A 23,326-nucleotide genomic window follows, 5' to 3' on the forward strand; every position below is an offset into this window, starting at 1 on the left:
TCTCTCTCTCTGTCTCTCTCTCTCTCTCTCTCTCTCGTTCTCTCTCTCTCTCTCTCTGTGCTCTCTCTCTCTATCTCTCCCCTCTCTCTCTCTCTCTCTCTCGTTCTCTCTCTCTCTCTCTGTGTCTCTCTCTCTCTCGTTCTCTCGCTCTCTAGGTCATTGTCACAAAATCAGGATAAAGAGGTAAGATTCCTTAAGAATTCTCTTCTAACTACAGTCTTTCTAGATATCTTTGCTGTGGGCGTCTTCATAGGAGCTCCCTTTTACAGCTGTTTCTACCATTTGAAGTGTTAAATATGTATAATATGTGTGCAAAGCTGTCATCAAGGCAAAGGGTGGCTATTTGAAGAATCTCAAATATAAAATATATTTTGATTTATTGAACACCTTTTTGGTTACTACATGATTCCATTTGTGTTATTTCATAGTTTTGATGTCTTCACTATTATTCTACAATGTAAAAAAAAATAGTAAAATAAAAACTTTTGACTGGTACTGTATCTGTTTCTACCATTTGAAGTGTTAAATACAGAGCCTTCGGAAAGTATTCAGACCCCTTGACTTTCTCCACATTCTGTTATGTTACAGCCTTATTCTAAAATTGATTAAATTGTTTTCCCCCCCCTCATCAATCTACACAAAATACCCCAATAATGACAAAGCAAAAACAGGTTTTTAGAATTTCTTGCAAATTTATAAAAAATTGAAATATCAAATTTACATAAGGATTCAGACCCTTTAAATCGGTTCTGTGTTGAAAAACCTTTGGCAGCGATCACAGCCTCAAGTCTTCTTGGGTATGACGCTACAAGCTTGGCACACCTGTATTTGGGGAGTTCCTTACATTCTTCTCTGCAGATCCTCTCAAGCTCTGTCAGGTTGGATGGGGAGCGTTGCTGCACAGCTATTTTCAGATCTCTCCAGAGACGTTCGATCGGGTTCAAGTCCGGGCTCTGGCTGGGCCACTCAAGGACATTCAGAGACATGTCCGAAGCCACTCCTGTGTTGTCTTGGCTGTGTGCTTAGGGTCGTTGTCCTGTTGGAAGGTGAACCTTCGCCCCAGTCTGAGGTCCTGAGTGCTCTGGAGCAGGTTTTCATCAAGGATCTCTCTGTACTTTGCTCCGTTCATCTTTCCCTCAATCCTGACTAGTCTCCCAGTCCCTACCACTGAAAAACATGCCCACAGCATGATGCTGCCACCACCATGCTTCACTGTAGTGATGGTGCCAGATTTCCTCCATACGTGACGCTTGGCATTCAGGACAAAGCGTTCAATCTTGGTTTCATCAGAACAGAGAATCTTGTTTCTCATGGTCTGAGAGTCCTTTAGGTGCCTTTTGGCAAACTCCAAGCGGGCTGTCATGTGCCTTTTACTGAGGAGTGGCTTCCGTCTGGCCACTCTACCATAAAGGCCTGATTGGTGGAGGGCTGCAGACATGGTTGTCCTTCTGGAAGGTTCTCCCATCTCCACAGAGGAACTCTAGAGCTCTGTCAGGGTGACCATCGGGTTCTTGGTCACCTCCCTGACCAAGGCCCTTCTCCCCTGATTGCTCAGTTTGGCCGGACGGCCAGCTCTAGGAAGAGTCTTGGTGGTTCCAAACTTCTTCCATTTAAGAATGATGGAGGCCTCTGTGTTCTTGGGGACCTTCAATGCTGCATAAATGTTTTGGTACCCTTCCCCAGATCTGTGCCTCGACACAATTCTGTCTCGGAGCTCTACGGATAATTCCTTTGACCTCATGGCTTGGTTTTTGCTCTGACATGCACAGTCAACTGTGGAACCTTATATAGACAGGTGTGTGCCTTTCCAAATCATGTCCAATCAATTGAATTTACCACAGGTGGACTCAAATCAAATTGTAGAAACATTTCAAGGATGATCAATGGGAACAGGATGCACCTGAGCTCAATTTCGAGTCTCATAGCAAAGGGTCTGAATACTTATGGAAATAAGAATTTGTTTTTTAAAATATTTTAATCCATTTTAGATTAAGGCTGTAACGTAACAATGTGGAAAAAGGAAAGGGGTCTGAATACTTTCAGAATGCACTGAATGTATAATATATCTAATGTTTCTACCATTTTGAAGTGTTAAATATGCATAATATATTTAATGCAGATGATCTCTTCTCCAGGACCAGTCTTGTCTTGAGATCAGCCAGGCGTCCATCTGCTCTCTATGTGAACAGGAGGAGTCCATGACTAAGACCAAGGTACCACCTCCTCTTCTTCAGACATGATGACTTCCTCAAACTGACCGTGTCTCAATCCTCCTCTTCTTCAGACATGATGACTTCCTCAAACTGACCGTGTCTCAATCCAGTGTTTTACTTCCTCATAATCCTCCAGCTGAACTCCTTCTAGAATAATCAGCATCTCTCCAGTTCTATCTTCTGTCTATGGAGACAGTGTATTAACTGTTTCTCTTCTCTCTATAGAGCCAGTGTGCTAACTGTCGAGGGGTGTTCTGTGACCGCTGTCTGACCAATGAGCTTCCTCTTCCCTCCTCCATCAACCCTGAACACGTCTGTGACTCCTGCTACTCACAGCTACTGCAGCAGTATGCCTCCAGCCCACCCTGAGACACACACTTCCTGTCTCGGCCTGGAATGCAGTGTCATGCAGTACGCCTCCAGCCCACCCTGAGACACACACTTCCTGTCTCGGCCTGGAATGCAGTGTCATTCTCTACTAAAATATCTAAAAGGGACAGACGACTTTCGGTCTGACGACTTTACTTTTTGGGCGACCTGACCAATTTCGCATAGAAATGTGAGTTATAGATCTGTCATCTTCATTGAATGCCAGTCTGAGAAGCGGTAGATGTGTTCTATCTGCACTATTTCTATGCTTCCCGTTTTGTTTTGTTTTTACACCAGCTTCAAACAGCTGAAAATACAATACTTTTGGTTATGGAAAATATATTTCAGTGGTTTCGATTGTAAAATGATTCCCTACACTATATATGATTGTTTTGTCACAAACTGAAATTAGGTGAAATATTAGAATTTTAGCAACAAGGAAATGGAGGAGTGATTTCTGCGTAGTGCAGCTTTAACTTCACTGACTCCAAGCTTCTCATCTCTTAACGGTTTCAGACATCTGAAAACTCCAATGACTCCCATGCGAAGGTATATATTTTCATAGCTTGGTCCCAGATCTGTTTGTGCTATTCAAACCATGTTTGGCATATGGCAAGGAGGGGCTAAGAGTGGAATGATTGCACAAACAGGTCTGGCCCGGGTTGGTTTCATGTTCTCTAGGTTATGTGAAAAGCTGAATCTTTTGCATCGTGTGTACATATCTGAACTGATCACAGTATTTAGTCAGTACTTGTGGACTTAATATAGTACTTGTGGCTTTTGCTCAAAACATTTGTGAAGCGTTAAAAAGTAGAACTTACGGATTTATATTTTATCAGTTACGAGACAATCGGATATGAAATGTTGGTGAAACATTGAACTTTTTGTGTTTTGCGGTTGATCTGAACTTAGTGCAATGCTTTGGTTTGCCATACATCTGACAACAGCGGGTTCAAAATGCAACATTGTCTATAACTTTTAATTAAGAAATGAGAATAATGGAATCATTAAAATGACAAAAAGGGATTATATTGATTATCTGGCAGTTCTGTAATTATCTGGGCGATATTAGACAAAAATAAAATACTCTGATACTCCAGAAGTTCTGGACAAGACCAGATGTAAATGTTTCCTTACTCGACAATAAACTTTGATCAAGTTTTACCAAGCCTGGTTTTCATTTATACTGTCTGCTATTAGTTTGTAATGATCTATGAAATCTAACACTCCACTGAGATTCAGAACCATTAGTCAACTCAATGACTGAATTACAACACTGCATATTCCAAACAGTAAGTGTCTCTGGGGAAGATGTCATACTATAAAATGCTCTTCCATAACCTGGATTCACGCCTCATGACCGAGCTTCCTGTTGGACGGAAAGACACAACCACTTCAGCAGGAAAGTCTTTATTGTGATGACCATGCATAGAGCAACAGAGCACATATACATATAGCAGACGGTAAATCCTGACTTAGTCATTCTGTAGTGGAAGAATGAGAGGTGATCCTGGTGATTCTCACCATTTATGACATTGTTTGGATGGCTGGCCATCACGGGTTCAAACACACCTTAACTGTGGCTATCTCTAGGGAGAGACGTTCCCACGGAAGTCCTGGGGTCACTGACGCCGGTGAGGGGTGGGAAGACTTGAATCGACTAAATGAATGTTACTATGTGAATTAAATTGTAATGTGTGGATTGTTTCAAGAGTTCATAAAGAGCTACACGTTTGTTTTATTGTAAGTGCTATGGATGTATTGTTACAGGGTAACGGATGTTTTGTCTGATGGCAGATCGTTCAGAGGAGCGACACGGGGTGCGCGCCGATCATTTAAATAGTTAATTAGAATCTGGGTGGTTTCCTGCCTTGTTTTTACTAGCAAAGAGCAGAGTCATTCTTTGACTATACGTTTATAAGGTAGGTCTAGTGGTAATGTACACTGGTTTCCACCTGGACATCTCTGATCTGCTTGCCTCAATTAAATTAATGCTAAAACATTGATCGGCAGGATTAGCTAATTGTATCTAGTCTCTTAATTGCGTAACAGTGCAAGTTAGACGTTGATTATAGTTTTAGTAATAATAATATTATAATAATATGCCATTTAGCAGACGCTTTTATCCAAAGCGACTTACAGTCATGCGTGCATACATTTTTACGTATGGGTGGTCCCGGGGATCGAACCCACTACCCTGGCGTTACGAGCGCCGTGCTCTACCAGCTGAGCTACAGAGGACCACTGAGAAGTCATGTAAGGCTGAACCATGACCAGATCCTACAGGGAATGTTGCATGTCTTCACATAATAAAGTCAAGATTGATGAATGTAGTTTATTATTATATTTAACATAATTGTTTGCTAATTTCCACACCCTTACAAATGTTGACTCATCCAGTTCCTGGGGATTTTCACCACACTACACTGATCATCTAGTTTTGGAGAGGACAGCCCGCCGGTAGGAATCCCCCTGCAGACAGAATCACAAGTCGGAGCCTAAATCAGTAAAAGCCAATATTATCAAGTACGGTTTCATATTATATCACAATATTTGATGTTCAAATCTAGGAATCCCTAAATAGAAACCTAGAACTGACATTTCTTATTCAGACCAACCTGGCAAACTTCATTCCCCCTCGTCAGTTGATGTTGAATTCAGGAACAACTCTATGTATCTCTCTTCTGCACAGAAAAAGAAACGGGTTCAGGGTAGGGTGACCACGTTTGAAATACCCAAATGCGGGACAACAGGATGATTTAGCCTACATGAATACAAAATAATTACTACAGGTTAATTTGTTTTTTTAACTACAAATTCAACACCACAATATATTTTTTACATTTAATCAAAACAAATTCAACATTAGACTCCTAAACTGCCCTCGCAGGTAGTTCTGCAGCATATTCAAAAAGATGGGGGCATTAAAACTGAAGACTGATTTACCTAATTCGTTGAAGAACCAAGGAACCTCAAGAGTTAACCAACCCTGTGAACGGGGTTTGTAACTCATGTTGTTATACTTTAACAGAGTTAGGTAAGTTGGAAGCTTGTGTAGTAGAGCTTTGGAATAGTGAAGTGATCTACGGGACTTTAAAGAGCGACTGCCTTTAAAAAGCAATTCATCCCTTTGAAAATGGCATCTACAGCATCTCATATCTCAAACATTTATTCTAGTGTCAAAATGGACTAAAGTGTAAATAGGTTAATTTTGGTCATAAATCAGTCTTGTCTAAAACGGAGTTTGAAACATCCATGCGCCACAACGGAGGTTGGGTTTTGATTTGACGACGTCCATTTGCCCACTAACATGGGGTGAACAGCTGCGGCGATTGCTCTCTATCCACTAGCATAGACAGTGAGACAGACCTGCTCAGCTATTTATTTTTTTTACTTGAAAAAAATACTGCGCCAAACACCTTTAGATGTAAAACAACTCAAACATCCTCTGCAAAAAAAACGTCAACATATATTACAGATTTCTTGAGTTATCTTAGATTCATTCTGGGGATTTTGAGGAAGTGAAATAGGCTTCAGCGTCTACAGTATCTCATGGGGGGACAAACATCATTAACCAAACGCGGAATTGGTCAGGAAACACACCTCCAAGACAGAAATCTAGTTTTCCTAATGAGCAACAGAAAAACACAGGTGCCCATCGGTTTGTTCAGTGGCTCTTTAATGAAGCCAACCTTTAGATAATGGAATCGGCAGGTACACTCCTCTTTTGCTGAGCTCACACAAAACCTGGTGATGCAGAAATCATAGACCACAGTTTTATGAAAATCTGGGAATATATGGGCCACGGAAATATTTCTGGTTGTTGTCAGTGAACGTAAAACAGTTCAAATATGTTGAATGAGCAACTAATGAGCATAGAGAGCCTCACAAATTGGACTAAATTATCTTTCAGTCTAATACGGCTGTTTAGTTACTCCTGTAGCTTGTCGTTAGAAGGCTAATTTACCCACTGACCTCTGCAAGTTTAGCCCGAAAGGATTTGACAAATGTGATTGGTTGACGATATGACACGTCTCATCTTGCACTGCTCAGAATATCAGACAAAGGGGCGAAAATGGGGGACTGTTCCGCAATTATCCAGGACATGTGGTCACCCTAGTTCAGGGTGACATTCTGCTTCTAGGAGTATACAGGATTATACAGTGCATTCAGAAGGTATTCAGACCCCTTGACTTTTTACACATTTTGTTACGTTACAGCCTTATTCTAAAATTGATTAAATTATTTTGTTCCCCCCTTAATCTACACACAATACCCCATAATGACAACGCAAAAACAGGTTTTTAGAAATGTTTGTAAATGTATTGCAAATAAAAACTGAAATAGAACATTTATATAACTATTCAGACCCTTTACTCAGTACTTTTTGAAGCACCTTTGGCAGCGATTACAGCCTCGAGTCTTCTTGGGTATGACGCTACAAGCTTGGCACACCTGTATTTGGGGAGTTTCTCCCATTCTTCTCTGCAGATCCTCTCAAGCTCTGTCAGGTTGGATGGGGAGCGTTGCTGCACAGCTATTATCAGGTCGCTCCAGAGATGTTCGACCGGGTTCAAGTCCAGGCTCTGGCTGGGCCACTCAAGGACATTCAGAGACTTGTCCCGAAGCCACTCCTGCTTGTCTTGGCTGTGTGCTTAGGGTTGTTGTCCTGTTGGAACCACCACCATGCTTCACCGTAGGGATGGTGCCAGGTTTCCTCCAGACATGAAGCTTGGTATTCGGCCAAAGAGTTCAATCTTGGTTTCATCAGACCAGAGAATCTTGTTTCTCATGGTCTGTGAGTCTTTAGGTGCCCTTTGGCAAACTCCAAGCGGGCTGTCATGTGCCTTTCACTGAGGAGTGGCTTCTGTCTGGCCACTCTACCATAAAGGCCTGATTGCTGGAGTGCTGCAGAGATGGTTGTCCTTCTGGAAGGTTCTCCCATCTCCACATAGGAACTCTGGAGTTCTGTCAGAGTGACCATCGGGTTCTTGGTCACCTCCCTGACCCAGTCCCTTCTCCCCCGATTGCTCAGTTTGGCCGGGCGGCCAGCTCTAGGAAGAGTCTTAGTGGTTCCAAACATCTTCCATTTAAGAATGATGGAGGCCACTGTGTTCTTGGGGACCTTCAATGCTGCAGAAATGTTTTGGTACCCTTCTCCAGATCTGTGCCTCGACACAATCCTGTCTCGGAGCTCTACGGACAATTCCTTCGACCTCATGGCTTGGTTTTTGCTCTGACATGCACTGTCAACTGTGGGACCTTATATAGACAGGTGTGTGCCTTTCCAAATCATGCCCAATCAATTGAATTTACCACATTTGGACTCCAATCAAGTTGTAGAAACATCTCAAGGATGATCAATGGAAACAGGATGCACCTGAGCTCAATTTCAAGTCTCATAGCAAAGGGTCTGAATACTTATGGAAATAAGGGATTTATGTTTCTTATTTTGAAAACATTTGCTAAAATGTCTTAAAACCAGTTTTCTCTTTGTGATTATGGGGTATTGTGTGTAGATTGATGAGGATTTTTATTCATTTAATCCATTTTAGAATAAGGCTGTAACGTAACAGAATGTGGAAAAAGTAAAGGGGTCTGAATACTTTCAGAATCCACTGTATAGAGTATAGACAATCAGTCATTTATATAGACAGACGTACGCATGTGTGCCTTGTCCCGGGTCATGGCTGAGACGGCGTCTTGGTGTGATGTGAAGTACACGTCAGCCTCTCCGCTGGCCCTCCCGTCTGGACCGAACTCGACCAGAATCCTAGACAGCGCTAGAGGAGAGAAGAACTGACAGAACACTGATCAAAGTTCTGAATCTTGAGTGTTACAGAAAGGCAATGTTTGTTCAAACTTCTCTGATGCTAGTTAGCACGGTGTCGCTCTGAGACAGCACGGTAGTGGAAACCATGCTAATAATACCTGAACGATGTCATCTCCTGTGGCTTGGAAGGGCAGTCCTCTCATGTGAACAGAGTGTTCGGACATAGAAGATACCTGACGAGACCCTGAAACAAACAACAACCATGGAACATCCATCTATACATCTACCCATCCAGTCCAATCAATGATAAACGACATGACACTATACATTTTAAGAAAACAGTGGGTCTCTCCATGTCTGGGGGGGGCTGTGCTGCAGGCCTGCCTGTCTGTCTGTCTGTCTGTCTGTCTGTCTGTCTGTCTGTCTGTCTCACCATGTCTGGGGGGCTGTGCTTCAGGCCTGTCTGTCTGTCTGTCTCTCCATGTCTGGGGGGCTGTGCTGCAGGTCTGTCTGTCTGTCTGTCTCTCCATGTCTGGGGGGGCTGTGCTTCAGGCCTGTCTGTCTGTCTGTCTCTCCATGTCTGGGGGGGCTGTGCTGCAGGCCTGTCTGTCTGTCTGTCTGTCTGTCTCACCATGTCTGGGGGGCTGTGCTGCAGGTCTGTCTGTCTGTCTGTCTGTCTGTCTGTCTGTCTGTCTGTCTGTCTGTCTGTCTGTCTCACCATGTCTGGGGGGCTGTGCTGCAGGCCTGTCTGGTTGACTCCGTCTGGAGTCTCTGCCCTCCTCAACAGACTCTGTCTTCTTCCGACCTCCAACCTCACTCCTCCTACTGGGGAACACCTCGATGTACCTGATGACACGGTCACATGGTCAGGACACGGTCAAGACATGATCATGGGTAAAGGTCAAGGTCGGAGGATCCGTTGCTAAAGAGTCTAGTGGCAGCACTGAACTGAACCTGGATTTATTGATAAACAAGAAAGCAAATGGAATCCATTGAAAGCTGTTGAATGTTCTGAGTTCTGAACCTTCTACAGTCTAAGCCCTGTAGAGTGGGGGGGGGTTATATTAAGCTAACAAATGGAATTGTTTTAAGAAGGTCATACCAAGGATCATTTAACTATTTGATTTGGAATTTTAAGACCCCTTGAAGTATCAACAAATATTTGATGGGCCTCCCGAGGGGCGCCTCGGTCTAAGGCACTGCATCGCTGCTCATCAATTAATTAATTAATCAGTGTTGCGGCGTCGCTTCAGCTTGTGTCATTACCGGCCGTGACCGGGAGTCCCATAGGGCGGCGCACAATTGGCCCAGCGTCGTCTGGGTTAGGGGAGGGTTTGGCCCAGCGTCGTCTGGGTTAGGGGAGGGTTTGGCCCAGCGTCGTCTGGGTTAGGGGAGGGTTTGGCCCAGCGTCGTCTGGGTTAGGGGAGGGTTTGGCCGGGGGGGCTTTACTTTGCTCATCGCGCTCTAGCGACTCCTTGTGGCGGGCCGGGCGCCTGCAAGCTGACTTCGGTCGTCAGTTGAACAGTGTTTCCTCCGACACATTGGTGCAGCTGGCTTCCGGATTAAGGGAACGGGTGTTAAGAAGCGTGGCTTGGCGGGTCATGTTTCGGAGGACGCGTGACTTGACCTTCGCCTCTCCCGAGCCCGTTGGGGAGTTGCAGGGATGAGAGGGTTAGTTAGATCGTAATTACGAAATTGGGGAGAGAAGGGGGTAAAAATCACAACAACAAAAAATATATACAGTTGAAGTCGGACGTTTACATAAACCTTAGCCAAATACATTTAAACTCAGTTTTTCACAATTCCTGACATTTAATCCTAGTAAAAAGTCCCTGTCTTAGGTCAGTTAGGATCACCACTTTATTTTAAGGATGTGAAATGTCAGAATAATAGTAGAGAGAATGATTTATTTCAGCTTTTATTTCTTTCATCACATTCCCAGTGGGTCAGAAGTTTACATACACTCAATTAGTATTTGGTAGCATTGCCTTTAAATTGTTTAACTTGGGTCAAACATTTCGGGTAGCCTTCCACAATAAGTTGGGTGAATTTTGGCCCATTCCTCCTGACAGAGCTGGTGTAACTGAGTCAGGTTTGTTGGCCTCCTTGCTCGCACACGCTTTTTTCCCAGAAGAGTGGAGGCTGTTATAGCAGCAAAGGGGGGACCAACTCCATATTAATGACCATGATTTTGGAATGAGATGTTGGACGAGCAGGTGTCCACATACTTTTGGTCATGTAGTATATCTCTAGCTTAAACTGGAAATATTTTAATGGGGATTTTTTTTTGTATTATGCTAATTAGATTTAAGCGGAAATCAACTCCAGGGGGTTAAAGTGATGAGTGTTCCTACCTGTTTCCGATGACTTCTCTGTCTCTGGTCAGGGCCTTGTCAGCCTGCTCCTGGGTTAGGAACTGGACATAGGCCTCCCCTGAGTTCCTCCCCCTGTGGTCCGTTACTAGAGTGACCCCGTCCTCAACCACATCCAGACCTGAAAGGAGACAGAAGGAGCAGCTTCAGAACCTGGGACATGATTGGTTGGTTCATCCCCCTGTTTCCATACTGTATTCATTCCATTCTTTTACTTTTAGACAGTGGCGGCTCCTGAAAAAATTCTCAGGAGGGGCAATTTTTCTGATGATTTAGGTGACCTACACACATTTTAAAAAAGATATGTCCAGCAACAACATATGAAGACAGGGGCAGCATATAAGTCAATACCAGAAGCATTTATTGACTGATCTGGGGAGATGGATTCCAGTTTCTGTGACAGATTATAAATAATCTCTGATGCCTTTGTTATATTAGCTTTTGGTTGAATGTACTGTCGTAGTAAATATATAATGTTATAGCTTGGTCTGACTAAAATCTTGTGCATGACCCATTTTGTGTTGGGCCTTTGTATTCAATACAATGAACAAGAGTCCTATCTTGTCAGCCTTGTCAGCAGGTGGCTAAGGATAACACCCACGCCATAGGTCTCTCAGTTCTTCCAACTCACGAGTTCTTGCCCTGAGGACACACACACACACACCCCCACACACACACACACACACATCATCACTGATAAACACACACACACACACACACACACACACACATCATCACTGATAACAAACACACACACACACACACACACTGATAACAAACACACACACACACACACAAATCCTCTTCTCTTAGGCTGAACATCTGAAGACAGAGAACCCGACTCAGAGCCAATGCAACAGTGACACTAGCCTGGAGGTGACCTCGCCCAACTCATCAGGACCAATCAGAAGATCAGAACTACTAGATTCAACCTACTTCATTTTATTGTATAAAATGTCAGCACACAATGTTTAGGGGCTCTTCTGATAAACTCCCTACGAGTTTGACGAACGGGTCCGTGCACGCGATTCCAGATATCTTTACCTCTGAATAAACTGCCTTATATTATACAATTATCCACCTTGTCCAAAAGTCTCTACTTGGTCTCCGTTCTCCAGTAAACTTGTTTTATCAACAATAGTAAGGTTCAATGACACAGAAAGCAGTTCAATGTCGGGGTACAGAGTCGCTCTCTTACCAGGATCGCGGTCCGCTCTGACCAGGGTGAAGCCGGCCGGCTCCACCTCTCTGTCCGGGACTCTGTCATCCAGCCAAGTCTCCCAGCTGTATTGGGATTCCGCTGCCAGCAGCGTTTTCATTATTTAGTCCGTTCGTAGCGGGTATGTACACGATCAACAAGATCAGTCCAAAACCGAAGATCAGTCCAAAGCAGAATGTTTGCAGAATGTTTGTAAACTAAGTCTACAAATTAAAAACATAAAATAACGCCACACTGCAGGTCGCAACATAGACGCTGCAAGCCGCCATTGTCTTAGTTACGTTCAACGTTACGTCACGTATGACGAAAGCGCGTAAGTGCATGCCCACAGACACCCATAGAGAATGTATTGAAAGCTTTGAAATGTGAAAAAAATAGATTTTACATGACAGGCTATGAGAGACTTCTGGGCGATTTTCAACCTGACTGAAATCGCCCAAAAAACGGGCGGGGCCATTTGAAGCACGACTTTAGCCTGATTTGACATTTAGTGGCTGGCAGATCAGACGTGAACACTGATAACTGCTGTTGCCGTGATATAATTGATTAGAAAAAAATCCCTTCCTTTTCCCGTTTGGCAGTGCGTCGCCCATATCGCCCTATTGAACAAGCCGTCCCTGCTTTTAGATGTGTGTATTGTTGTGAATTGTTAGATACTACTGCACTGTTGGAGCTAGGAACACAAGCATTTCGCTACACCCGCAATAATATCTGCTATATATGTGTATGTTAACAAGAAAATATGATTTAATGTGCTGAAACCAACTATTTTATGATTGACATGCCCTACAAGAAGAGTTGGCTACATCCCTTACAGTATGAAACCCGACCAGGAAGGGCATAACACAACAACCAAATCTGTTAAGGTAGAGTGTTTTAACGAGGCCTGTTGTTAACGGTGTCCTACCAGAGAAGAAGAGCAGGACGTCAGTCTCGGAGCAGCTGTAGGGGAGACCTCTGATCCGCACCACTCCGTCTCTGGCTGGGAGCTGAACGGACTTCTTCAAGATGGCCTCGGCATCGCTGTTGGTCACCTCAAACACTGCAGGAGAAGAAGATATATATATATATATATATAGTACCTTCTATATAGCGTGGTCCCAGGTCCTGTCTGTCTATAGTACCTTCTATATAGCCTGGTCCCAGGTCCTGTCTGTCTATAGTACCTTCTATATAGCCTGGTCCCAGGTCCTGTCTGTCTATAGTACCTTCTATATAGCCTGGTCCCAGGTCCTGTCTGTCTATAGTACCTTCTATATAGCCTGGTCCCAGGTCCTGTCTGTCTATAGTACCTTCTATATAGCCTGGTCCCAGGTCCTGTCTGTCTATAGTACCTTCTATATAGCCTGGTCCCAGGTCCTGTCTGTCTATAGTACCTTCTATATAGCCTGGTCCCAGGTCCTGTCTGTCTATAGTACCTTCTATATAGCCTGGTCCCAGGTCCTGTCTGTCTATAGTACCTTCTATATAGCCTGGTCCCAGGTCCTGTCTGTCTATAGTACCTTCTATATAGCCTGGTCCCAGGTCCTGTCTGTCTATAGTACCTTCTATATAGCCTGGTCCCAGGTCCTGTCTGTCTATAGTACCTTCTATATAGCCTGGTCCCAGGTCCTGTCTGTCTATAGTACCTTCTATATAGCCTGGTCCTGTCTGTCTATAGTACCTTCTATATAGCCTGGTCCCAGGTCCTGTCTGTCTATAGTACCTTCTATATAGCCTGGTCCCAGGTCCTGTCTGTCTATAGTACCTTCTATATAGCCTGGTCCCAGGTCCTGTCTGTCTATAGTACCTTCTATATAGCCTGGTCCCAGGTCCTGTCTGTCTATAGTACCTTCTATATAGCCTGGTCCCAGGTCCTGTCTGTCTATAGTACCTTCTATATAGCCTGGTCCCTGGTACTGTCTGTCTATAGTACCTTCTATATAGCCTGGTCCCAGGTCCTGTCTGTCTATAGTACCTTCTATATAGCCTGGTCCCAGGTCCTGTCTGTCTATAGTACCTTCTATATAGCCTGGTCCCAGGTCCTGTCTGTCTATAGTACCTTCTATATAGCCTGGTCCCAGGTCCTGTCTGTCTATAGTACCTTCTATATAGCCTGGTCCCAGGTCCTGTCTGTCTATAGTACCTTCTATATAGCCTGGTCCCAGGTCCTGTCTGTCTATAGTACCTTCTATATAGCCTGGTCCCTGGTCCTGTCTGTCTATAGTACCTTCTATATAGCCTGGTCCCAGGTCCTGTCTGTCTATAGTACCTTCTATATAGCCTGGTCCCAGGTCCTGTCTGTCTATAGTACCTTCTATATAGCCTGGTCCCAGGTCCTGTCTGTCTATAGTACCTTCTATATAGCCTGGTCCCAGGTCCTGTCTGTCTATAGTACCTTCTATATAGCCTGGTCCTGTCTGTCTATAGTACCTTCTATATAGCGTGGTCCCAGGTCCTGTCTGTCTATAGTACCTTCTATATAGCCTGGTCCCAGGTCCTGTCTGTCTATAGTACCTTCTATATAGCCTGGTCCCAGGTCCTGTCTGTCTATAGTACCTTCTATATAGCCTGGTCCCAGGTCCTGTCTGTCTATAGTACCTTCTATATAGCCTGGTCCCAGGTCCTGTCTGTCTATAGTACCTTCTATATAGCCTGGTCCCAGGTCCTGTCTGTCTATAGTACCTTCTATATAGCGTGGTCCCAGGTCCTGTCTGTCTATAGTACCTTCTATATAGCCTGGTCCCAGGTCCTGTCTGTCTATAGTACCTTCTATATAGCCTGGTCCCAGGTCCTGTCTGTCTATAGTACCTTCTATATAGCCTGGTCCCAGGTCCTGTCTGTCTATAGTACCTTCTATATAGCCTGGTCCCAGGTCCTGTCTGTCTATAGTACCTTCTATATAGCCTGGTCCCAGGTCCTGTCTGTCTATAGTACCTTCTATATAGCGTGGTCCCTGGTACTGTCTGTCTATAGTACCTTCTATATAGCCTGGTCCCAGGTCCCAGGTCCTGTCTGTCTATAGTACCTTCTATATAGCCTGGTCCCAGGTCCTGTCTGTCTATAGTACCTTCTATATAGCCTGGTCCCAGGTCCTGTCTGTCTATAGTACCTTCTATATAGCGTGGTCCCAGGTCCTGTCTGTCTATAGTACCTTCTATATAGCCTGGTCCCAGGTCCTGTCTGTCTATAGTACCTTCTATATAGCCTGGTCCCAGGTCCTGTCTGTCTATAGTACCTTCTATATAGCCTGGTCCCAGGTCCTGTCTGTCTATAGTACCTTCTATATAGCCTGGTCCCAGGTCCTGTCTGTCTATAGTACCTTCTATATAGCCTGGTCCCAGGTCCTGTCTGTCTATAGTACCTTCTATATAGCCTGGTCCCAGGTCCTGTCTGTCTATAGTACCTTCTATATAGCCTGGTCCCAGGTCCTGTCTGTCTATAGTACCTTCTATATAGCCTGGTCCCAGGTCCTGTCTGTCTATAGTACCTTCTATATAGCGTGGTCCCAGGTCCTGTCTGTCTATAGTACCTTCTATATAGCCTGGTCCCAGGTCCTGTCTGTCTATAGTACCTTCTATATAGCCTGGTCCCAGGTCCTGTCTGTCTATAGTACCTTCTATATAGCCTGGTCCCTGGTCCTGTCTGTCTATAGTACCTTCTATATAGCCTGGTCCCAGGTCCTGTCTGTCTATAGTACCTTCTATATAGCCTGGTCCCAGGTCCTGTCTGTCTATAGTACCTTCTATATAGCCTGGTCCCAGGTCCTGTCTGTCTATAGTACCTTCTATATAGCCTGGTCCTGTCTGTCTATAGTACCTTCTATATAGCCTGGTCCCTGGTCCTGTCTGTCTATAGTACCTTCTATATAGCCTGGTCCCAGGTCCTGTCTGTCTATAGTACCTTCTATATAGCCTGGTCCCAGGTCCTGTCTGTCTATAGTACCTTAAATATAGCCTGGTCCCAGGTCCTGTCTGTCTATAGTACCTTCTATATAGCCTGGTCCCAGGTCCTGTCTGTCTATAGTACCTTCTATATAGCCTGGTCCCAGGTCCTGTCTGTCTATAGTACCTTCTATATAGCCTGGTCCCAGGTCCTGTCTGTCTATAGTACCTTCTATATAGCCTGGTCCCAGGTCCTGTCTGTCTATAGTACCTTCTATATAGCCTGGTCCCTGGTACTGTCTGTCTATAGTACCTTCTATATAGCCTGGTCCCAGGTCCTGTCTGTCTATAGTACCTTCTATATAGCCTGGTCCCAGGTCCTGTCTGTCTATAGTACCTTCTATATAGCCTGGTCCAGGTCCTGTCTGTCTATAGTACCTTCTATATAGCCTGGTCCCAGGTCCTGTCTGTCTATAGTACCTTCTATATAGCCTGGTCCCTGGTCCTGTCTGTCTATAGTACCTTCTATATAGCCTGGTCCCAGGTCCTGTCTGTCTATAGTACCTTCTATATAGCCTGGTCCCAGGTCCTGTCTGTCTATAGTACCTTCTATATAGCCTGGTCCCAGGTCCTGTCTGTCTATAGTACCTTCTATATAGCCTGGTCCCTGGTCCTGTCTGTCTATAGTACCTTCTATATAGCCTGGTCCCAGGTCCTGTCTGTCTATAGTACCTTCTATATAGCCTGGTCCCAGGTCCTGTCTGTCTATAGTACCTTCTATATAGCCTGGTCCCAGGTCCTGTCTGTCTATAGTACCTTCTATATAGCCTGGTCCCAGGTCCTGTCTGTCTATAGTACCTTCTATATAGCCTGGTCCCAGGTCCTGTCTGTCTATAGTACCTTCTATATAGCCTGGTCCCAGGTCCTGTCTGTCTATAGTACCTTCTATATAGCCTGGTCCCAGGTCCTGTCTGTCTATAGTACCTTCTATATAGCCTGGTCCCAGGTCCTGTCTGTCTATAGTACCTTCTATATAGCCTGGTCCCAGGTCCTGTCTGTCTATAGTACCTTCTATATAGCCTGGTCCCAGGTCCTGTCTGTCTATAGTACCTTCTATATAGCCTGGTCCCAGGTCCTGTCTGTCTATAGTACCTTCTATATAGCCTGGTCCCAGGTCCTGTCTGTCTATAGTACCTTCTATATAGCGTGGTCCCAGGTCCTGTCTGTCTATAGTACCTTCTATATAGCCTGGTCCCAGGTCCTGTCTGTCTATAGTACCTTCTATATAGCCTGGTCCCAGGTCCTGTCTGTCTATAGTACCTTCTATATAGCCTGGTCCCAGGTCCCAGGTCCTGTCTGTCTATAGTACCTTCTATATAGCCTGGTCCCAGGTCCTGTCTGTCTATAGTACCTTCTATATAGCCTGGTCCCAGGTCCTGTCTGTCTATAGTACCTTCTATATAGCCTGGTCCCAGGTCCTGTCTGTCTATAGTACCTTCTATATAGCGTGGTCCCAGGTCCTGTCTGTCTATAGTACCTTCTATATAGCCTGGTCCCAGGTCCTGTCTGTCTATAGTACCTTCTATATAGCCTGGTCCCAGGTCCTGTCTGTCTATAGTACCTTCTATATAGCCTGGTCCCAGGTCCTGTCTGTCTATAGTACCTTCTATATAGCCTGGTCCCAGGTCCTGTCTGTCTATAGTACCTTCTATATAGCCTGGTCCCAGGTCCTGTCTGTCTATAGTACCTTCTATATAGCCTGGTCCCAGGTCCTGTCTGTCTATAGTACCTTCTATATAGCCTGGTCCCAGGTCCTGTCTGTCTATAGTACCTTCTATATAGCCTGGTCCCAGGTCCTGTCTGTCTATAGTACCTTCTATATAGCCTGGTCCCAGGTCCTGTCTGTCTATAGTACCTTCTATATAGCCTGGTCCCAGGTCCTGTCTGTCTATAGTACCTTCTATATAGCCTGGTCCCAGGTCCTGTCTGTCTATAGTACCTTCTATATAGCCTGGTCCCAGGTCCTGTCTGTCTATAGTACCTTCTATATAGCCTGGTCCCAGGTCCTGTCTGTCTATAGTACCTTCTATATAGCCTGGTCCCAGGTCCTGTCTGTCTATAGTACCTTCTATATAGCCTGGTCCCAGGTCCTGTCTGTCTATAGTACCTTCTATATAGCCTGGTCCCTGGTCCTGTCTGTCTATAGTACCTTCTATATAGCCTGGTCCCAGGTCCTGTCTGTCTATAGTACCTTCTATATAGCCTGGTCCCAGGTCCTGTCTGTCTATAGTACCTTCTATATAGCGTGGTCCCAGGTCCTGTCTGTCTATAGTACCTTCTATATAGCCTGGTCCCAGGTCCTGTCTGTCTATAGTACCTTCTATATAGCCTGGTCCCAGGTCCTGTCTGTCTATAGTACCTTCTATATAGCGTGGTCCCAGGTCCTGTCTGTCTATAGTACCTTCTATATAGCCTGGTCCCAGGTCCTGTCTGTCTATAGTACCTTCTATATAGCCTGGTCCCAGGTCCTGTCTGTCTATAGTACCTTCTATATAGCCTGGTCCCTGGTCCCTGGTCCTGTCTGTCTATAGTACCTTCTATATAGCCTGGTCCCAGGTCCTGTCTGTCTATAGTACCTTCTATATAGCCTGGTCCCAGGTCCTGTCTGTCTATAGTACCTTCTATATAGCCTGGTCCCAGGTCCTGTCTGTCTATAGTACCTTCTATATAGCCTGGTCCCAGGTCCTGTCTGTCTATAGTACCTTCTATATAGCCTGGTCCCAGGTCCTGTCTGTCTATAGTACCTTCTATATAGCCTGGTCCCAGGTCCTGTCTGTCTATAGTACCTTCTATATAGCCTGGTCCCTGGTCCCAGGTCCTGTCTGTCTATAGTACCTTCTATATAGCGTGGTCCCAGGTCCTGTCTGTCTATAGTACCTTCTATATAGCCTGGTCCCAGGTCCTGTCTGTCTATAGTACCTTCTATATAGCCTGGTCCCAGGTCCTGTCTGTCTATAGTACCTTCTATATAGCCTGGTCCCTGGTCCTGTCTGTCTATAGTACCTTCTATATAGCCTGGTCCCAGGTCCTGTCTGTCTATAGTACCTTCTATATAGCCTGGTCCCAGGTCCTGTCTGTCTATAGTACCTTCTATATAGCCTGGTCCCAGGTCCTGTCTGTCTATAGTACCTTCTATATAGCGTGGTCCCAGGTCCTGTCTGTCTATAGTACCTTCTATATAGCCTGGTCCCAGGTCCTGTCTGTCTATAGTACCTTCTATATAGCCTGGTCCCAGGTCCTGTCTGTCTATAGTACCTTCTATATAGCCTGGTCCCTGGTCCTGTCTGTCTATAGTACCTTCTATATAGCCTGGTCCCAGGTCCTGTCTGTCTATAGTACCTTCTATATAGCCTGGTCCCAGGTCCTGTCTGTCTATAGTACCTTCTATATAGCCTGGTCCCAGGTCCTGTCTGTCTATAGTACCTTCTATATAGCCTGGTCCCAGGTCCTGTCTGTCTATAGTACCTTCTATATAGCCTGGTCCCAGGTGCTGTCTGTCTATAGTACCTTCTATATAGCCTGGTCCCTGGTCCAGGTCCTGTCTGTCTATAGTACCTTCTATATAGCCTGGTCCCAGGTCCTGTCTGTCTATAGTACCTTCTATATAGCCTGGTCCCAGGTCCTGTCTGTCTATAGTACCTTCTATATAGCCTGGTCCCAGGTCCTGTCTGTCTATAGTACCTTCTATATAGCCTGGTCCCAGGTCCTGTCTGTCTATAGTACCTTCTATATAGCCTGGTCCCAGGTCCTGTCTGTCTATAGTACCTTCTATATAGCCTGGTCCCAGGTCCCAGGTCCTGTCTGTCTATAGTACCTTCTATATAGCGTGGTCCCAGGTCCTGTCTGTCTATAGTACCTTCTATATAGCCTGGTCCCAGGTCCTGTCTGTCTATAGTACCTTCTATATAGCCTGGTCCCAGGTCCTGTCTGTCTATAGTACCTTCTATATAGCCTGGTCCCAGGTCCTGTCTGTCTATAGTACCTTCTATATAGCCTGGTCCCAGGTCCTGTCTGTCTATAGTACCTTCTATATAGCCTGGTCCCAGGTCCTGTCTGTCTATAGTACCTTCTATATAGCCTGGTCCCAGGTCCTGTCTGTCTATAGTACCTTCTATATAGCGTGGTCCCAGGTCCTGTCTGTCTATAGTACCTTCTATATAGCCTGGTCCCAGGTCCTGTCTGTCTATAGTACCTTCTATATAGCCTGGTCCCAGGTCCTGTCTGTCTATAGTACCTTCTATATAGCCTGGTCCCAGGTCCTGTCTGTCTATAGTACCTTCTATATAGCCTGGTCCCAGGTCCTGTCTGTCTATAGTACCTTCTATATAGCCTGGTCCCAGGTCCTGTCTGTCTATAGTACCTTCTATATAGCCTGGTCCCAGGTCCTGTCTGTCTATAGTACCTTCTATATAGCCTGGTCCCAGGTCCTGTCTGTCTATAGTACCTTCTATATAGCCTGGTCCCAGGTCCTGTCTGTCTATAGTACCTTCTATATAGCCTGGTCCCAGGTCCTGTCTGTCTATAGTACCTTCTATATAGCCTGGTCCCAGGTCCTGTCTGTCTATAGTACCTTCTATATAGCCTGGTCCCAGGTCCTGTCTGTCTATAGTACCTTCTATATAGCCTGGTCCCAGGTCCCAGGTCCTGTCTGTCTATAGTACCTTCTATATAGCGTGGTCCCAGGTCCTGTCTGTCTATAGTACCTTCTATATAGCCTGGTCCCAGGTCCTGTCTGTCTATAGTACCTTCTATATAGCCTGGTCCTGTCTGTCTATAGTACCTTCTATATAGCCTGGTCCTGTCTGTCTATAGTACCTTCTATATAGCCTGGTCCCAGGTCCTGTCTGTCTATAGTACCTTCTATATAGCCTGGTCCCAGGTCCTGTCTGTCTATAGTACCTTCTATATAGCCTGGTCCCAGGTCCTGTCTGTCTATAGTACCTTCTATATAGCCTGGTCCCAGGTCCTGTCTGTCTATAGTACCTTCTATATAGCCTGGTCCCAGGTCCTGTCTGTCTATAGTACCTTCTATATAGCCTGGTCCCAGGTCCTGTCTGTCTATAGTACCTTCTATATAGCCTGGTCCCAGGTCCTGTCTGTCTATAGTACCTTCTATATAGCCTGGTCCCAGGTCCTGTCTGTCTATAGTACCTTCTATATAGCGTGGTCCCAGGTCCTGTCTGTCTATAGTACCTTCTATATAGCCTGGTCCCAGGTCCTGTCTGTCTATAGTACCTTCTATATAGCCTGGTCCCAGGTCCTGTCTGTCTATAGTACCTTCTATATAGCCTGGTCCCAGGTCCTGTCTGTCTATAGTACCTTCTATATAGCCTGGTCCCAGGTCCTGTCTGTCTATAGTACCTTCTATATAGCCTGGTCCCAGGTCCTGTCTGTCTATAGTACCTTCTATATAGCCTGGTCCCAGGTCCTGTCTGTCTATAGTACCTTCTATATAGCCTGGTCCCAGGTCCTGTCTGTCTATAGTACCTTCTATATAGCCTGGTCCCAGGTCCTGTCTGTCTATAGTACCTTCTATATAGCCTGGTCCCAGGTCCTGTCTGTCTATAGTACCTTCTATATAGCCTGGTCCCAGGTCCTGTCTGTCTATAGTACCTTCTATATAGCCTGGTCCCAGGTCCTGTCTGTCTATAGTACCTTCTATATAGCCTGGTCCCAGGTCCTGTCTGTCTATAGTACCTTCTATATAGCGTGGTCCCAGGTCCTGTCTGTCTATAGTACCTTCTATATAGCGTGGTCCCAGGTACTGTCTGTGTTTCTCCAGGGCCTTGCAGACGTCCTCTTCATGCTCCAGCTCTATAAAGGCCTGGCCGTTGGGCTTCCCGTCCCGGTTCACCGTCAGGTGGATCCCCTTCACACCGTCACGCACACGGCACTCTGGACAGTGAGAAGTAAACGTACCTATTAAGCCCACTACAATCTTAAGTGTAGACATTTCTAACATTTACTACCGTCATTTTTTTATAGGAAAATTGGGGATAAAATGAAAGATGAATCTCTCATGTGAAGCAATGACATTAGGATCAGGCAGGCCAGCACTCTGGGAGGACACGGTGGGGGAAACAGAGGATAACAGCAGGCCAGCACTCTGGGAGGACACGGTGGGGGAAACAGAGGATAACAGCAGGCCAGCACTCTGGGAGGACACGGTGGGGGAAACAGAGGATAACAGCAGGCCAGCACTCTGGGAGGACACGGTGGGGGAAACAGAGGATAACAGCAGGCCAGCACTCTGGGAGGACACGGTGGGGGAAACAGAGGATAACAGCAGGCCAGCACTCTGGGAGGACACGGTGGGGGAAACAGAGGATAACAGTCAGGAGCTTTACTCAACAAAGGAAATGACATGAAGCCATGATAGACCACATAGTAAGAGGCTCCGGTAACAACTGCTCTTTCCCTGTGGTTTCTGGGTAATAGGAGTCCTCTGCAAGGAAGCAGCAACAACCGTGGTCTGACAAGCTGGCACGTCTCCGTCTTTTCTACAATAATGATGCGATTCCTTCGGGCCGGTTTCCCGGACACAGATTAAGCCTAGTTCTGGAGTTAAAAAACATGCTCAACGGAGAATCTCGACTAGGCTTAATCTGTATCTGGGAAACCGGCCCCTTGAGTTTTATGAGCATGTTCTGAACAGCGCTGTCCGGAGGGCTTACCAGAGAAGAACTGCATGAGATCGTCAGTGGTACAGGACCACGGAAGTCCTTTAGCTCTGATGATAAAAACCTCCTTCTTCTCCGGCCCTGGGTTAGAGTTGTAGTCTGGTAGAGGTGGGTAGTCATCATCTTTGACGGGGGCCTCTGCCTATTGCACAACAGGGATATAGGTTTAAGTTATGACATTCATATCTATATTTCTACCATATAAAATGGACTGACAGCAGGATACATTTTCATACAACGAGTAGCAGCAGCACACAGACACCAACCTCGGAGTGTAGGCCGTGTTGGGACTGCAGTGTGTAGAGGCTGTTAAGCCGGGGTTTCAGTGGGGCGGTCCAGTGGTGATGGAACCGCGGACGGCCACATCGCTCCGCAACAGCTACCGTCCCTGCGGCACTACTCTGCGACAGCAGGCTCTTGGACGCCTGTCTCCCCACCACAGAGCGACGTAAGGCAAACAACAAGGACCTACAGTTCCCAGACATCTTATCAAACCTGTTATTGAGCAATGCTCCGACTTCAAATGTGACGAACCGGTTTGACAGAAGTACAAAACCCACGTTCACCGCAGTAATTGCAACACTTAAAGAAATTGAAAGGTGCGGGTATATAAGCTCCTCTTTACGGCAAGAAAACACACGCTGGCCAAGGACAGTAGTTTGTCAAAAGGTCAAAGTGAATTGTAGTCAACAAATGAGTATTTCTCCAGCTGCGTTATGGATTATGAAATATCGCCGTCTAGTGGTTAGGCGGACTCACAACATTTTCTAGTGGCGC

The 23,326-nt window shown here is 45.6% G+C and overlaps 2 protein-coding genes across 2 annotated transcripts in view; one reads left to right on the forward strand and one right to left on the reverse strand.

Annotated features, from left to right (window-relative positions):
• Positions 1-3,746, forward strand: part of LOC311144692 (protein RUFY3-like) — a 51,553-nt gene extending 47,807 nt beyond the window's left edge. Inside the window, exons 15-17 of the mRNA XM_084180786.1 lie at positions 156-183; positions 2,136-2,213; positions 2,439-3,746. The gene's annotated coding sequence lies outside the window, so the exon portion shown is untranslated. The remainder of the gene's footprint in view (positions 1-155; positions 184-2,135; positions 2,214-2,438) is intronic.
• A 1,157-nt stretch (positions 3,747-4,903) lies between these two features.
• Positions 4,904-23,226, reverse strand: grsf1 (G-rich RNA sequence binding factor 1). The gene is made up of 10 exons (XM_084181355.1): positions 22,816-23,226; positions 22,544-22,691; positions 21,609-21,764; positions 12,854-12,988; positions 10,710-10,848; positions 9,074-9,201; positions 8,514-8,599; positions 8,246-8,381; positions 5,201-5,266; positions 4,904-5,054 (listed from the first exon to the last, which is right to left on the reverse strand). The coding sequence occupies exons 1-9, from the start codon at positions 23,032-23,034 to the stop codon at positions 5,211-5,213; spliced, it is 1,203 nt and encodes a 400-aa protein (XP_084037481.1). The 5' UTR covers positions 23,035-23,226; the 3' UTR covers positions 4,904-5,054; positions 5,201-5,210.
• Positions 23,227-23,326: the final 100 nt, after the last annotated feature.

The sequence above is a fragment of the Coregonus lavaretus genome, assembly GCF_964263955.1.
Source record: "Coregonus lavaretus genome assembly, chromosome: 17".
NCBI lineage: Eukaryota > Metazoa > Chordata > Actinopteri > Salmoniformes > Salmonidae > Coregonus > Coregonus lavaretus.